Source organism: Leucopleurus acutus, assembly GCF_964270905.1.
Source record: "Leucopleurus acutus genome assembly, chromosome: 1".
In the NCBI taxonomy this organism is placed as follows: Eukaryota; Metazoa; Chordata; class Mammalia; order Artiodactyla; family Delphinidae; genus Leucopleurus; species Leucopleurus acutus.
The window spans coordinates 77,502,501-77,520,094 of record NC_139142.1 but is presented as its reverse complement, the minus strand read 5'-3'; the positions used below and the strand labels follow the sequence as shown (position 1 = coordinate 77,520,094).

Below are 17,594 nucleotides of genomic sequence, written 5' to 3'. Positions count from 1 at the left end.
CCAGTGCTCAGGCGGGATGCACGGGGCGGCGGGTGTCAGAGAAAGACGGAGAAAGGAAGGACGTTTCAGAACGCCCCACCTCCTACCTTTCTGGAAGAACTCTTTGAGTCTGTCCTTGAATGGCTGCAGATACTCCTTTGGTGACTCCTTACACACCACTGCCATCTGTTTCTCACTTGCTGTGAAGAGAAGGTGGCAGTTAGACCTCCTCGAGAACACGGGTTTGCTGAATTTGTGCTCTATGCTCTACGCTTGGGTATTAACAGTGCAAAATCCTTATGCACCATCGTTTATCCAAATTACAGGGGAAAGAGCAGAAACAAACAAATAATTAGCTCACTTTACACCCTTCTTCAGGAACAGGGAAATGCATCACCTTCAAGTTTTGTGTGTTTTTTTTTTTTTTTTTTTTAGAGACACGGCAAAACCTCTGACTTGGGACAGGTGAAGTACTCTGCTTTTGGTCTCTCCAAAATAGAGCCAAGAACTATTCAAGGACTAGTTCTAGGGAATTAAAGGCCCAGACCCTCTTCAGATTCAAACTCTAAAAGTGGAGCTTAAAATAGATTTTGCAGAAATTCTCACCAAACTGGCGATGCCTCAAGGTGACACCCACATCCCAGCATGAGAACTAACCCCAGGTTAGGGAGGACCGATTCTCTCTTCACTCCCGTTCACCTCCCCTTCCCATTAACACGTGTGAAACATTTTATACGTAATTTACTTCAGACAGGATATCTGGAATTTACAAGAGGTTGCTTTTTTTGATAATCAGTCCCCCTCAAATTAGATAGTTCTGACTTGGTGACATGGAGGCCACAATAAACCGTCATAAAAAGCAGTTAACCCAGGCAAGAGGCATTTTCTCAAGGTTTCTGTATGTTTGTGCCAGTGGCAGAAATGCATTGGGTAAAAAAAGGCTTCATTTCTCCAAAGCTAGAGCTGAGTCATGATCACTTTTGTCTGTTGATCACGGCCAGAAATTACTGACATGTCCTTATTCAACAGAATATATTAAGGCATTAGATTTTCGCCCGGAAGTCATGCCACCTGCTTCCAAAAATAGAGAAAGATATATTCTTGGAGGAATTTACAGAAGCACAGAGGTAAGGCATTTTGGAAGAAGACGGTTAGAAAGGATTCCCTTATTTATGTTGGGAAATTTGTATACAAGAACTTGGTGTTTCCAAAACTAGCACCCCAGAATGTTTACTATGTAAGGCAATCCACAAGCACGTCAGCACTGAAGCACAAAAAAGGCAAAAGAGGTCACTCAAGGGTCCCTCGGAATTAGCTGCCTGACACTTTCTCTTACAGTATTGCCAACTAGATTGCGGAAATACTAGGCATCTCTGGGAGACTACCAGATTGTGCTGAAGATGAAAGCATGATGTGATGGAACTCTGTCAAGTTCAGCATCAGCTACGTTCCCAGAATCAGCTCCAGGGATTCCCACCTGAGATCACGAGGCTGATCACAGGACACAAGGGCCTACGTTTAGGCTCTTCCTATTGACAATGTTATTTTCCAAAAGTTTTTAATAGACCTTATTTTGAATATCTGTGATTAACTATTCTGATAACCATACCGGTGCTATCTAGGAAACCCTGTCCATTGGGACACAAAGACTCATTTCTTTTTTTAAAATGATCTATCTTACCTGGAACAAATTCCTTAAAACCAGCCCAAACCATCATTTCAAAACACTCCTTTTCCCCCCCCTACATTCTTACCTTTATTTTTCAGTGAATTTGTCCTCTCTACAATGACTACTTAATAATTTTCTACTATTATCAGATTTCCCTTTACCTCTTTCCTAGTAGATGGGCCTGTGGCCAAATGATAAGTACCTCCCTTCCCACCACTATTCTGTTCTCAAAATAATGGCTTTGGGCTAGAGTGATATCAAGGACAGAGGAGGAGGAGAGGGACAGGGTATATAGAGCTGGAATCTATTTCGGAGGTAGAACAAATTGCTGATGCAGTCGATGTAAAGTTGAGGGAGAGGAAGGATGAACAAGGTGTGGCTAGGAGTGCCATTTACTGAGATGGGGGAGAGGTGAGTGTATTGGGTTTTTTTGTTCTGTTCTTTTCTTTTGTTTTAAGGGAGAGGAGATCAAAAGTTAACTTTGAAACTTGTTTTCCCTGGTCTCTGCGAATTACAAGGCAAGATCATCCACTGAAAACAAAGAGGGAAAGGTACACAAAAAAGATGAACGTCTTAATGGGTTCTCGTTGCTCATTCAACTGAATTCAAACTCCCAGGCCTGAGATTTAAGGCCTTTTCCATGAGGGTACCATTCTACCTTTCAGTTCTATTTCCCCATGTATTTGACCAATGAAATCAAAATTATGCAATGTTTCCAACCTATATAAACCAGTGTTCCCAGTTCCATGCCTTCATTCATGTGGTTCTCTGCCCATCCTGCTCGCATCCCAAACATACCTTCTACCGCATTTGACAAAGTCCTGTTCATCCTAAAAAAGTTTCTCTGAGATGCTGCCACCACCATAAAACCTTTCCAATCCAAAGATTTTGCATCTTTCAAACATCTACCTTCCAGAGAGCATTTATGTTTTACCTTTAGTTATATTTAGTTGTGTATTTCTATTAATCCCTGCAAAGCCATTATGCAGGATTCATTTACACATCTCCAAACTTCTCCGGAGACCTCCATGCATACCTGGCCAAAGCAACAGATCTCCTCACCTTAACCAGCTTCTTGCGCAGAGGAAGGTGGAAAAAAAATTAGCAATGTTGACCCAGACTCCGAGCGGGCTCTCCAGGGGTGCAGTATGACCTCCTTGTCTCTTTACTCTTTTCCCTCCTTCCCAGGAAGGTACATCAAGGGGTCCTAGTCTCTTCATTCACAAACCCTGTGACTGTCCCAAGCTGATGTGAAAGGGCTCAGTGTATTTTAAAGACCCTCCCCACCCCATAAACATCCACCACTTCATGCTGTAAGGCACAAGAAGGTCATTCTCCTGACTGAGCAGTTATGACAGCAGGCCTAGAAGCAGGAGACTGGTCAGACACACTTTGGAAGAGGCCTGCTTTCAAGAATCTACAGTTTTCAATGAACTTTCATGACCACGTAAGCTTTTCTGATGATATCCAGCCATGATTCTGAGAACACAGGAAGCCATATTTATTCTCACAATATAAATTGGGAGAGGCCTTTAAATTCTTTAGCCCTCTACTACATTCAAATTCCAACAATTCCATTTATAGAGAACTATTTTTCACGAACACAAATAATATATGGTGAGGCCTGCATTTTGGTAAGAGGACATCCTTGAAGCCCTGACAGTAATTTCTTCAAGGTTACTTCTCCCTAGCAAACGCAAAGCCCAAGGCAGAGCTTCTTTTCCTAAATACACAAGCGAAGCCTCCACCTCTGCCTGAATTAAAAGGGTTGATCACTGCAGCTCTCCCTTTGTCTCATCTGTGCTGACAGAGCCCATGGGGTCCATCAGACTGCCCAGATTTTATGAGGCCAGGTAGTGGTATGGCAAAGGGCTCGTGCTTGGATCGAGACCTACCTGAGTGCAGGTGGGCTGTAGGTTTTCTCATCTGCAAAACGGGGACCCCCTTCCTCATAGGCAAGATATATGCATTGTGAGATAATGCATGTAAAGCGGTTTGCAAAATGCCTGGCACTAGCAGGTGGCCTCGTATTTATTATTTGTCACTTTTATGCCTTTGGTTGAAACGTGTCATGGCCAGAACAGCAAGAGAGTCATGGCTAGGGATGACGTGCTACAAATCCTACACTCTTACTTACAAAAATATGCCCCAGTGCAAATCTTCTGTTTGGAACAAAGAGATGATGTTTTTTGTTCCCTTGCTGACGGTTCCACCACCCACTCTGAGAATTCAAGGAAGAAACTCCTGGAGAAAGATGAAGCAAAATGTGAAGCAAGTGTCCTGGGCCTCCGAGCTTCATGGTTTTGAAATAAGAAACACTGAAACCAGCGCAAAGGAGAGCAGCTCCCCTGCTGTGCCCGAGGCCCTCTCTGCACCCCAACGGGCACAGCCTCCCATGTGGCCTGTTACAATTAAACTTCTCCACACGATCAAAGCAGAGGGCTGCCCTCTGACTGACTGAGCACAGTCGCACATTCAATGGCCAAGCAGCTTGCCCGCTCCAACTTACTAACTTGGCTTATCCAGGATGCATTCTAGCAGACAAACGGGAGACCTGAAGACTAATTAACAATGACACTGGAGACTGGCAGTGCATAAAGGAAAGAGGTCCCTGACAAATTCCCAATGTCATTAATTGTCCAACCAGAAGATGCTTATGCAATATTGCTAGACCACCAAGGTTGCCTCAGACACAGGCTGTGCCAGGAGTTCCAATGTTAAAAGCCAAAGTCACCCAGGTTCTTTTTCTCTCTTTTTCTATTAAATTTGACAGAATTAAAGTACATATTAACTCCTGAAGTTAGTCACTAATAGGTGATCATTGTGAGAGATGAAATACTGAAAACTAATACATAATAAAATAATTGACACTAAATTGAGAGTATTCTCATTTACAGGCTAAGAGCTTGTGAAGCATTTAAAATACAGGACATAAAATATAGTCAATACTTTATAATAACTATAAATGGAGTATAATCTTTAAAATTGTGGGTCACTACATTGTACGCCTGAAACTTATATAACATTGTACATCAACTATACCTCAATGAAAAAATTTAAAAAATAGCTTAACTGCTTGTGAAGCATTTTAGAGAAAGATATAGCTTTGAATGTTTTAAGATTTCAGATACTAGACTGGTTAGGTCATAAGTGGTTGTCTGTATTTTTGGTTTTTGACCTTTAAGAACAAGGAATAAAGTTTATTGAGTAACTGAAAAAGCATGGGTAGGTTATAAGGATACAGAGGCAGGGCCCAGATACAGTTCATCAAAATGTAATACATGTTTAATCATTTTAACAGCTCAAATGTGTATGCGCATTTTTAGGAATATATGGCGCATGTCTCTTGCTGTAGGAGTTGAAGGACCTATGGGCTTAGTAATGAAGTCAGAATACATTTTTAGAGAAAAGGAAAGATGTATCTAGGCTCTGCTTTTTAACTCTGGGATTCTCTCTTTTCTCCTCTGTTGACCTAATTCCTACCCAACCCCTCCATGGTTCTGTGCCAGTTCTACCTGTTCTTCAGTTTTATAAGAACTGTCCTCTCCCTGAGCGCCATGCTCAAAGGACCACCATAGAGGATTGCTGAAGCAACATAAAGAACTGAGAGACTATGAACAACTATATGTCAATAAAATGGACAACCTAGAAAAAATGGACAAATTTCTAGAAATGTACAATCTCCCAAGACTGAACCAGGAAGAAACAGAAAATATGAACAGACCAATTACCAGTAATGAAAGTCAGTCAATAACAAAAAATAATTCCCTTGGGCTTCCCTGGTGGCACAGTGGTTGAGAGTCCGCCTGCCGATGCGGGGGACACAGGTTCGTGCCCCGGTCCGGGAAGATCCCACATGCCGCAGAGCGGCTGGGCCTGTGAGCCATGGCCGCTGAGCCTGCGCGTCTGGGGCCTGTGCTCCGCAACGGGCGAGGCCACGACAGTGAGAGGCCCGCGTACCGCAAAAAAAAAATAAAATAAAATAAACCTTAAAAAAAAAAAAATTCCCAGCAAACAGAAGTCCAGAACCAAATAGCTTCGTGCATGAATTCTACCAAACATTTAGAGAAGAGCTAACATCTATCCTTCTCTATTACCCCCCACCAAAAAAAAAAAAAAAAAAATGCAGAGGAAGGAATATTTCCAAACTCATTCTACAAGGTCAACATCACTCAGATATCAAAACCAGACAAAGATATAACACACACAAAAAAATTACAGGCCAGTATCACTGATAAACATAGATGCAAAAATCCTCAACAAAATATTAGCAAACTGAATCCAACAATACATCAAAAGGACCATTCACCATGATCAAGTGGGATTTATCTCAGGGCAAGGATTTTTCACTATCTGCAAACTGATCAATATGATACACCACATTAACAAATTTAAGAATAAAAACTATATCATTATTTCAACAGATGCAGAAAAAGCTTTTGACAAAATTCTACACCCATTTATGATAAAAAGAACTCTCCAGAAAGTGGATATAGAGGGAACATACTTCAACATAATAAAGGCCATATACTGACAAGCCTACAGCTAAAATCATACTCAATGGTGAAAAGCTGAAAGTACTTCCTCCAAGATCAGAAACAAGACAAGGATGCCCACTCTCAACACTTTTACTCAATATATTATTGGAAGTCCTCGCCACAGCTATTGGACAAGAAAAGGAAATAAAAGGACTCAAAATTGGAAAGGAAGAAGTAAAGCTGTCACTGTTTGCAGATGACATGATACTCTACACAGAAAATCCTAAAGATACCACCAGAAAACTACCAGAGCTCATCAATGAATTTGGTAAAGTTTCAAGATACAAATTTGAGACACAGAAATCTACTGAATTTCTACATGCTAACAGTAAACTCTCAGAAAGAGAAATTAAGGAAACAATTCCATTTACAATCACATGGAAAAGAATGAAATACCTAGGAATAAACCTACCTAAGGAGGTAAAAGACCTGTACCAAGAAAACTATAAGACACTGATGAAGAAATTGAAGACAACACAACAGATAGAAAGATACACTCTGTTCATGAACTAGAAGAATTAATGTTAAAACAATCACACTACCCAAGGCAATCTACAGACTCATGTAATCCCTAAAAAAAGGGCACTGTCCATAGAACTAGAACAATAACTTTAAAATTTGTATGGAAAGAGAAAAGACCCCAAATCGCCAAAACAACCTTGAGAAAGAAGAACAGAGCTGGACGAATCACACTCTCAGACTATACTACAAAGCTACAGTAATCAAGACAGTATGGTACTGGCACAAAAACAGAAATATAGATCAATGGAACAGGACAGAAAGCCCAGAGATAAACCCACGCACATATGGTCAACTTATCTTTGATAAAGGAGGCAAGAGTATACAACGGAGAAAGGACAGTCTCTTCAATAAGTGGTGCTGGGAAAACTGGACAGCTACATATAAAAGAATGAAATTAGAACATTCTCTACCACCATATACAAAAATAAACTCAAAATGGATTAAAGACCTAAATGTAAGACTGGAAACCATAAAACTCCTAGAAGAAAACATAGGCGAACATTCCTTGACATAAATTGTAGTAATATTTTTTTGGATCTGTCTCCTAAAGCAAAGATATTAAAAGCAAAAATAAACAAATGGGACCTAATTAAAAGGTTTTGCACAGCAAGGGAAACCACTGACAAAACAAAAAGACAACCTACTGAATGGGAGAAAAATATTTGCCAGTGATATGACTGATAAAGGGTTAATATCTAAAATATATAAACAGCTCATACAACAACATCACAAAACCAAACAACTCAATTTAAAAAATGGGCAGAAGACCTGAATAGACATTCTTCCAAAGAAGAAATACAGATGGCCAACAGGCATATGAAAAGATGCTCAACATTGTTAAGCATCAGAGAAGTGCAAATTAAAACCACAATGAGATATTCCCTCACACTTGTCAGAATGGCAATCATCAAAAAGACCATAAATAACAAATGTTGGTGAAGATGTAGAAAAAAGGGAACCCTCATACTGTTGGCGGGAATGTAAATTGGTGCAGCCACTATGGAAAACAATATGGAGGTTCCTCAAAAAACTAAAAATAGAACTACCATATGACCCAACAATTCCACCCCTGGGTATTTATCCGAAAAAAACAAGAACACTTATTCTAAAAGATACATGCACCACAATGTTCATAGCAGCATTATTTACAACTGTCAAGATATGAAAGCAACCTAAGTGTCCATCAACAGACAGATGGATGAAGAAGATGTAGTATATATACAATGGAATTCTACACAGCCATAAAAAGAATAAAGTTTTGAAATTTTGCCATTTGCAGGGTATTATGTTAAGTGAATTAAGTCAGACAGAGAAAGACAAATACTACATGATATCATTTATATGTGGAATCTGAAAATATAAAGCCACCTAGTGAATATAACAAAAGAAAGAAACAGACTCACGGATATGGAGAACAAGCTAGTGGTTACCAGTGGGGAGAGGGAAGAGGGGAGGGGCAATATAGGGGTAGGGGATTTAGAGGTACAAACCACTATGTATAAAATAAATAAGCTGCAAGAATATATATATATATATAGTACAACATAGGGGATATAGCCAATATTTTATAATAAATGAAATATAACCTTTAAAGATTGTGAATCACTATGTTGTACACCTGAAACTTATATAATAGCGTACATCAACTACAGTTCAATAAAAAGAACGTGATTTTAAAAAAAGAACTAAGAGACTAACACAAACTAAAGCAAATGTTTGTGTTAACATCAATGGGGTTTATGTGAGAGATGCAAATCAGGGTTAGATTATAATGGGCATAGAACGCTAGGAGTTCATTCTAAAGAAATTCATTCAATAAATATATCAATTCACCAAATAGCTATTGCGTGCCAATTATGTGCCACAAACTGTACTCGGTACTGGGGATACATCAGTGAAAAAAGAAAAAAGACTAAAACCTATGCCCTCAGACATTGTAGTGAATGGGTCATCAACAAAATTTCTTAATGGGAATGGCACATAGTAATTATTGTTTTTCGTAATTTGAACTGCACGCAAACATGTGAATTATATCCTATCATACTGTATTTCAAGGCCTGTCTTTAGTAACAGCAGGACAGTATAGTGTTCTTCCTAGTGCTTTTCACATCAAGCAACACACACACACACACACACACACACACACACACACACACACAGAGCTTTAAGTTTTCTGGACCAAAACATACGTTTAACAAAATAAATTTTAAAACAAATTCAGAAATCAAAATAGCAGTATTAGCATGATGAACCTACACAGTGTTTTTTCATGGTACTGGCCTGGAACTGAATGGTTAGGGGATTACATTAAATCCAATGTATTAAAATAGAAATAAAAAGGTGTTGATCTGGTTGCAATTCGGGGACTTCTATGGAGGGGGAAAATTCATACATAAAATCAGTAAAATATTAGGAATTTAAAAAATTTGCTTGTTAAAGGTTTGGCACAAATGAGAATGCTACTTTGTGGCTATATTCTGTATGCTCATTTTTTTTTAAGGCTACAAAAAGGAAGATTTCACCCCAATTTAAGTCAAAAACAAATGACAAAAACTGGAAATGGAAAGCGTCTATTTCATGTTCTTGGGTTCTGATGCTGGATATGGGGGGGCATTTATGGCTTAGCATGGTGGGGTCGTGAGTGGTGTTATAGGAAATTCTGGGGCTAGGGTGGGGTGCAGGGCAAACAGAAAATCTACCCTAAAAAAGAATCCTGTATAGATTAGATTTCGAAGGAAACCAACTGCTAGATTCATTTTCTGCTAAACAGACCCCCAAAGCCCAAATTTCTGGGCTCAAATCAGACAACTGTGCATTAATGACCCTTGTGTGGACAACCTGTATGGAATCAAAGGTGTCTTCTCTCATTATCCTTTGTTTGGGGATTCCGTTGATATAACTGCCATGTCCAAGTTATTCCTCCTAGTGACTCTATGCATCCAAAGGCAAAGATCTGTAGTATCCAAGGTAGTCAGAAACCTTGAATGGGCAACTGGGTATTAGGAGTAAAGATACAGACCTTAGATGCATGGTACCTGGGTTAGAATGTTACCTCAGAATAATGCAGAGGCATAGATGGACTTACACACACCAGTGCTACTTTGTATCTGTACATGCACTGTGTCTATGCCTCAAAAGTCAATTAGAACATTATGCTAAGTGAAAGAAACCAGTCACAGGGGACCACACACCGTATGACTAAATTTGTACAACATGCGCAGAATAGGTAAATCTATAAGATAAAAGGTAGAGTGTGGGGTTGCCCAGGACTGGGGGAAAGAGGGGTAGAGAGATTAGGGGGTGAAGCGGTATGAGGCTTCTTTCTGGGCAATGAAAATTTTCTAAAATCGAGTGTAGTGATGGTTGCACAGCCCTGTGAATCTAACAAAAATCACTGAGTTGTACACCTTAAAAGGGTGAATTATATGGAATGTGCTTTTATCTCAATAAAGCTGTTAAAAGAAGCTAATTCAAAACTCTGAGCCTTAAACTGGAACTATATGAGCAGGTAAGTTAAGAATGTCCTATCTGTGCTTCTTCTATAAGGTAGAATCATTTTTCAAATCTTAGGTGCAGTTATGACTTCGTTATAACAGTTATAATATTTATTAAACCATAATGTGAAGTGGAAAATGAGTTTGGAATACACCTGTACTTCCCAAATCAAATATATTAGTTTTCAGAAGGTACCAATAAATGTTATCAAAATGGAAGACCTAGTAAACAAATAATTGGACTTAAGAGAAATACAAGCAAGGCACTGAAAGAATTTGTTAACTTTTAATCAATTAAAATAAGAGCTTTGGTATGTTTTTAATTGTGGAAGACAGCTATATATATATAGTATATAATATATACATGTATAGATCAAAAATTAATACATTAGAAAAATTTTCTCTGTGAACTACTCTTAATCTAAAGATACATTTATTTATTCTTAGTTTTCCATACTCTTTACGGCTTGGAAAGTTATTTCATACCTCTCTGACTCTTAGTTTCTTGATGTATAAAATTTCATGAGGACTAAATGAGAGGTACATGAAAAAGCACTTTGTATACTGAGCAGTAAAATGCTACCCAAAATATTCTTTATCCATTTAAAACATTCAAACAGTGCTAAGCCTAGCTAGATAACATACTGTACACGGCTTTATTCTTCCCGTTTCGTTTCCAAGAACAACGAAACAATAACAACCCCACAAATTCTTTGAACAAGTTGACTTTCCTAATATTTATGTGTTTAGTAAACATCAAATCACTATGCTATAAATAGTGTAATCTATTTCACAGCCAAACCATCTTTAAGAAATTGCCCATACTCACTTTTTCCGTTTCTCATTCACTACTTAATCCTGGACCCATTGAAATTTACTTCACCCCAATTCTGACACGGAAAAAACACCCTCATGTCACCAATGAATCTACCCTATTGTCACTGTCCTTTTTTAAAGAAAAAAAAATCTCATTTTAGTTCACTGCCCAGCAGGATTCCACTCTGTGAACCACTTTCCCTTCCTGAAACAGTCTGTCCCCTGGCTCTGGGTCCCGCATCCCTGGCTTTTCTCCTACCTCTGACTGCTCTGTCTCCTTTGCAGCCTCATCCTTCTATACTCTGCCATTAAATTTTCAAGTTCTTGAATATTTCTTCTCTTCTCATGCTTTGTCCTCTCACTAGACAATTTCCAGGTAAACATTTCAGTCCCCACCTCTAGGACTATAACTCCCAAGTGTACATGTGTAGCCCATAGTTTCACCTCCAAAAGAGCTCTTGAGTCCATCACTCTCACCAGACTGCTGAGACACCTTCTTAGCTGTTCTTCCCACATCCACCCTTGCCTCCTCCTGATCTGTCCTCCACACTGGAGTCCAAGTCATCTTTATACCACACACACCTCTGATTATGCCAATCGCCTGCTTAAACCCACCAGGGGCTTCCACTGCTCTTAGAGACTAGCCCTTCCCTACACTCACTCCCTTCCCCTGCCACACTCTGCTCCAGTGGCCCTCTCTCAGATCGTCAAACATCATCAATTTCTTCCCATCATCAAGGCATTTTTTTAGCCAGTGATATTTTCCTCCACGCCCTGGGTAACCAGGGCCTGGTTAGTGGTTAGTCATCATTTTCATCTCAGCTCAAAGGTCACTTCATTGGGACTGCTTTTTGACCCTCCACTCTATACGCGTGAGGTCTCCCCCATTATAGTCTCATAGCGTGGCATACTTCGCCTTCGTAACTATAAGATAATCTTCATGATTATCTGAATGTCTCCCTCATTAGGCAGAAGCAGTGTACTCTGCTTACTGTAACTTCCCTGGCATCTACTATGATGTCTAGCCCATACAAGATACTCAATGAATATTTGCTAGGTAAATGAACAAACTACTAAATAAACTACCAAATGAATACACTTACATGCAGGCAGTACAGATATTAGTGCCTTGATAGAATCTGTCTCTAGTATATACATACACAGACACACAAAAATCCATCTTTATATGTAAAATGCACCTAGATGGATAGAGGCAGGGGCTGGGGGAGACACATGTGGACCGAATACCATGTCATTTTCATTCACATTCATTCAGATATGAGATACATGTTTTTTAAAAAAATTCAAAACCTCGATTCAGAATTCTTGGAAAGGGGATAGTCATTATTGGAAACAAAAATCTTTGATAAATTCTTGGAGCCAAACATCCCAAGAGCTCCAGATGAGGGCTTCAGGGAAATGAGATGTCGTCTTTCGTAACAGAGGAAGAGGAGTTTGGATCTCTCTCAGAAGGAGAGACGGATACAGACATTTATGGGTAGGATGAGAGTACAACTGAATTGGAGAAGTCTGGCTTCTGGGTCATTCCCGCAGCTTCAGTAGAGCCCCACTGAGCCCCACTGCTTGCTGCTGTGAGTGAGTGTGGCCTGTGAATAATGAGGAGGGGCTGAATTTTACACAAAGTTTGGACCTAGTGCAGAACACAGACACCTCCCAAGAAGGCATCCCTCCAATCCCCTTCCCTTCAAATCCTATGGACATCTTTGTTTTTCCACAGAGATGGGATTTTGGAGTAAGCTGCTCTTGGGTCACAGGAGACAGGGTGGCTTCTAGCCCTGCTATGCATCTTTATGGGTTATACATTCATGTACAGTCATACATTCAAAATATTGAGTATCTGCGTTGTGCAACTGGTAAACACTGGGGACAAATATTTAACCACACCTATCGGTCACCTCTCCTTTCAAAATGTTCATAAGAGTCTAATAACACAGAGAGGTAGGGAAATCAACAAACTGTAATATAGGATAGTGTCATGGGACACCAGGTAGGAGCTTCCAATTCAGATTGGAATCGGGAGCTGGGGCCCAGGGAAGGTTCTCCAAAAGAGATAACTTATGAGTTGAATTGCAAAGGTCAAGGAGGAGTCAGCCAACCAGCCCAGCATAATGAAGGAAGAGGGAAGTAGTTTCAGAAAGAGGAAATATGAGGAGGAAAAGTAAAGCATTACAGATATGCATGGGTCATTTGGGATAAGCTAAATGGTAATAGGATGACTGGACCTCAGAGACACAGATCTTCTCTTTCCTGGATCTCTAGTGTCCTGATACAAAGGAACTGGAACCACCTTGGTTAGAGAAAGGACAGAAAATGCCGTACAAGTAGGAGGCTTGGAATTTTATATAAAGTGGTCAGGAAAAGTCTCACTGTGAAGACATCTGACTGGAGACTTGACCAGAGTAACGGAGGGAGCCAAAGTAAGTCTGAGGAGGAAATCAAGAGTGTGGATTTAGGACATGTTAAGTTGGAGATGTCAATTAGACACCCACATTATATATAAAAGCCTGCAGTTCAGGCTGCATGGCTGGGATAGAAATACACTCCAGGCGATCACAGGCATAACACTGGTATTTAAAGCCATGGAAGTAGATGAATTGCTAGGGAAAGAAGAGAAGAGGTTGCATGCAAGCAGTGGAGGAGAGGTCAGCAAAGGACAGAGAGTGAAACTGAGCAGGACCCTGTAGGGCTCCTGGGCATGGAAGCCTTTCTGTCTCCGGCCAGCCTCCATGACCTTCCCTGAGTTCAGAAGGGCAGATTTGAACAGGTGCTAAGCAGGGAAGGGAAAGGATGCAGAGACAAGGGAGGGGCAGCCAAGAAACAATAGTGCAGCCTTGAGGCAAGGTCCTGGTCCCTCAAGGGATGCACATAACAATGTCTTCAAACTCTTTAAGATGTCAGCACTCCTCCTACCAGAGAAAGACCACCTGAGGCTACATTAAAGGAACCAGAGAAGCTCATCAAGAAGATTACCTGAGACCAGATTAGAGGAGGGCAGGCCGGGTACATACCCTAATCTTATCAGCAACTCCACCATCCTCCCCGGTTGGGACATACAGTTTTTCCGGGCATGAGCCCGCTCTGTCCCCCTTTGCCTGGCAAAGCAATAAAGGTATTCTTTTCTACTTCACCCAAAACCCTGTCTCTGAGATTCGATTAGGCACCAGTGTACAGAGGCTGAAATTTTGGCAGCAAGAATGAGCAGGAAAGTAGAAAGTCAGGAGTGTGGAATCACAAGATCCGAGAGGAAACCATTACTGCAAGGAAAAGCAGTCAGCTCTGCGCAATACTGTTGAAAGGTCAAGCTGAAGACAGAGAAGGGACCACTGATTCTAGCAACAGGGAGGTCACTGGTCGTCTCAGAAGCAGTTTCAGGGAGTCGGGGGTGGAGGGAGGAAACTAAATAGGAGAGAGGTGAGGTAAGTGAAGACAGATTCTATAGACACTGGTTTGTGAAGTTAAGCTAGAGAGAAAAAAAAAATGCAAAACGGGGAAGATCCTTCCATCCGCGAAGATAGTCGCTAGCGCTTCTCTGATCAAGAGTGGGTGCCCCTTTCCCCAGAGAAATGTTGTGTAAAAATAAACCCACCAGGAAGCTTGGGTCCAGGGGAATCCCATGATGCTGATTCACTTCACAGAGGGAGGCTGTCCAAGATCAAATTTACCTTAATGTCCCATGATCATGAGTATTCTCCATGAAAAAATTTAAGCAGAAGTGACAAGGCCAAGTGAGGACATGCCAACATGCTTTAGGACTTTTGGAAAGACTTGCAAAGCTGGGCCACTGACTACAGCCTTTGCACGGAATTGTCTCAAGCACTGTTCAAAGGTCCCTCCTATCAAACATCGCAGCTGAGTCAGAATTTCCACTGTGATGATTATGTGGTCATAGATGCTGCCTTGGCCTGTGAGACGTTAGCATGAAAAATATTCATTAATCACCTACCCATGACTAGGCCTAAATATAGATGGATTGGGTGTGCTTTGTTATAGAGTGTTAAGTGATCCATCCATTTCTTTGAAAACAACCCTTCCCGTGGTCCCCATGAAAATCGCCACCATTAGAAGCCTTCCCTTGAACTGAAGATGCTACCCCCCAGAAGATCTCTTTAGAAATGCATATATATATATATATTAGCTGAGAAAGCAAACGTTATCAAACAAAAATTTGAGAGGGTAGATTTCAAACAAGAGACAGGGAAATTGCGTTACAATGGAAGAAAAAGGCAGGATCAGCAAGGTTCTGATCTCTAAGTAGACGGTCTAGTGGGAAGCCTTGGGCAGGCAGCAAACATGAAGTTGCTGAGCATCTGAAAGGGCAGGGAACTCATCCTGGGGAGGAGAGCAGCAATTAACTTCTCTGAAGTATCATGAAGGTGATACACATAAAGAAACGCAAAACACACTTACAAAAAAAGCAATAGGAAAAAAATCATTCATGGTACCAATGACCAGAACAGCCACCATTTAATACTTTGGTACCTTTCTTTTTAGTGTCTCAGCCTCTGCATCACCACACCCGCCCCAAACTTCCATAATTTTATGGAGGTTGCTTTTATATGTTATTTTTATATACTTTTATTTGATAAATGTATGTATCTTTATTCTTTCTATTAAACATATCAGGCACACTTTCTCATATTATGTCACAAAATTCACAAGCACTGTGTTTAACAGCCATATAAAATTTCATCAAGTGGATATGCCTTAATTCATGTAACAGTTCCCTTGCAGCTGAATACCAAAGTCCTTTCTACCTTATTCTTATAGTGAATTATTCAGGCTTTAAGTAACATCTGTGCCCATAAAAACTTATTCTGAGTTTAAGATGACTTCTTTAGGATAGATTTTACAAGTGGAATTAAGGGTAAAAATTAAAAAAAAATTTTTTTTAAGCCCTTGATACGTAGTGGCCAAGCTGCTTTTGGTACAACGTGGATTGTACCAAAATGGGAAAGATGAAGGAGAGAGATTTTTGAAAATAAAATTGTACCTTCTCTACCACGCTGCAGAGGTGGCTGGCTACATAGGAGCTAGAATTGTGCCTGCCACTGTAATATAAGGACTATGGTCCTTGCATTTGAAGTGATTATACTCTAGGATGGAAAACAGTGAGATGACCATCCATGCATTGAGGTAATTTACTCAAAGGTGAAGATAACTGGCGACATACAGAAATTAATACGAAATAATCCAGAATTAACCACAGCATAAGACTAGGTTTGAGGCCTGTCCCTGACAGCAGTTTTGAAAGGTCCTGTGTATCACATTTATTCTGAATGTCAATTATACCACTGTCAATGCCAGTGGAGCAATCTGAATTTTGGGGGTGTCTACAAGCAAAATTAAAATTTGCCTCCAACACTCATATTTTTTGAGAAACATACATTTATGTAATTATGAACACATAAATTTAAGATGCTCGGACCTGAAGATCAAGAATATCACATAAATTAAAAAAAAAAAAAAAGAAAAAAAAAGACTATCGCATAATGATATGGACACCTGATTACAATTTAAGCAATTTGTGGAGAATAGACGGAACCTACGTTTTGGGGCAACCAAGTGAGTATTGCTTTAAGGAGTATCTTTAAGTGAAAATCAGTGGATGAAAAGTAAGAGGTTGCTGATGGGATCAGCAAAGGCAGAGCCAGGCCCTGTTGGGTAGGATGCCTCCTTCTCACAGCAGTGACACCTGAGATAAAGCCATCCATCTTACCCGGTGCCCAAATCAGGAAAATGCTTTTCCATAGAAATGCTTAAATAAAAGATACTTCCTCTGGAGCCAAAATGCTGATTTCGTGCAATTTTCATTAAAGTTAAGTGATGAATTCCCTCACACATATAAATCTTTGAAGGCAACAGCAATTCAAGGAGATCGGTATGTGAAAGAGGTAGCGGTGCTAGCGGTGGCGATCTTAGGACTGTTTCCTCCCAGCAGTGCAACAGCTGGCTACGAAGAGACCAGTGACGGTGATAAATAAGCCCATCAGCAAAGAGGAACCTGTCTCCACGTTGCTCAATCAGGACAGCTGTGAGCCTTCTGCAGCCTCTCTGACCTCCAGGCCCACATTCCCGTCTCAGCCTTCACTAGTTAGTCACACTAACTGTAATTTTCTACTCTGCAAAGTGTTTACATCTAAATAAATCTTGAAGAAATAAAAGAGAAAAGATGGAAAGGCATAAGGAGAAGGGAGAAAGGGATGGAAAGTTACTTTAAAACATACAACCTCAACTGGTGGATGGATTCTGGTATCTAATCTTGGCTACGGGGATCATTGGCAAAGCATGAAGCTGGCAACTTCTGCTAATCAGTTTGCCACTGTCTTCAGATTTAATGCAATATCTGGCTCAGACGTTTAAAAAAAAAAATCCCCTATTCCAGCTAAAATATTTACACAGTCCTATGTGATTCACTTAATGCCGGTTAAGCAATCGTCTTTTAAAACTCCGCAGACACTTGTAAATCTGTCGGGCCTATAAACAAGGCTTCATGTAAAGAGGGCTGCATTGTCAATTTGCTGGGAGTCGAGATTTCTTAGGATGTGTTTGAAATTA

The 17,594-nt window shown here is 40.3% G+C and overlaps 1 protein-coding gene across 3 annotated transcripts in view; it reads right to left on the bottom strand.

Moving 5' to 3' along the window:
* FMN1 (formin 1) overlaps nucleotides 1-17,594 on the bottom strand; it is a gene marked incomplete at both ends in the record, with an annotated part of 398,825 nt that overhangs the window by 100,091 nt on the left and 281,140 nt on the right. For all 3 annotated transcript variants that reach the window (XM_082842082.1, XM_082842083.1, XM_082842084.1), the window contains one exon: nucleotides 87-179. In XM_082842082.1, coding sequence (XP_082698208.1) covers nucleotides 87-179 — 93 coding nt within the window. The remainder of the gene's footprint in view (nucleotides 1-86; nucleotides 180-17,594) is intronic.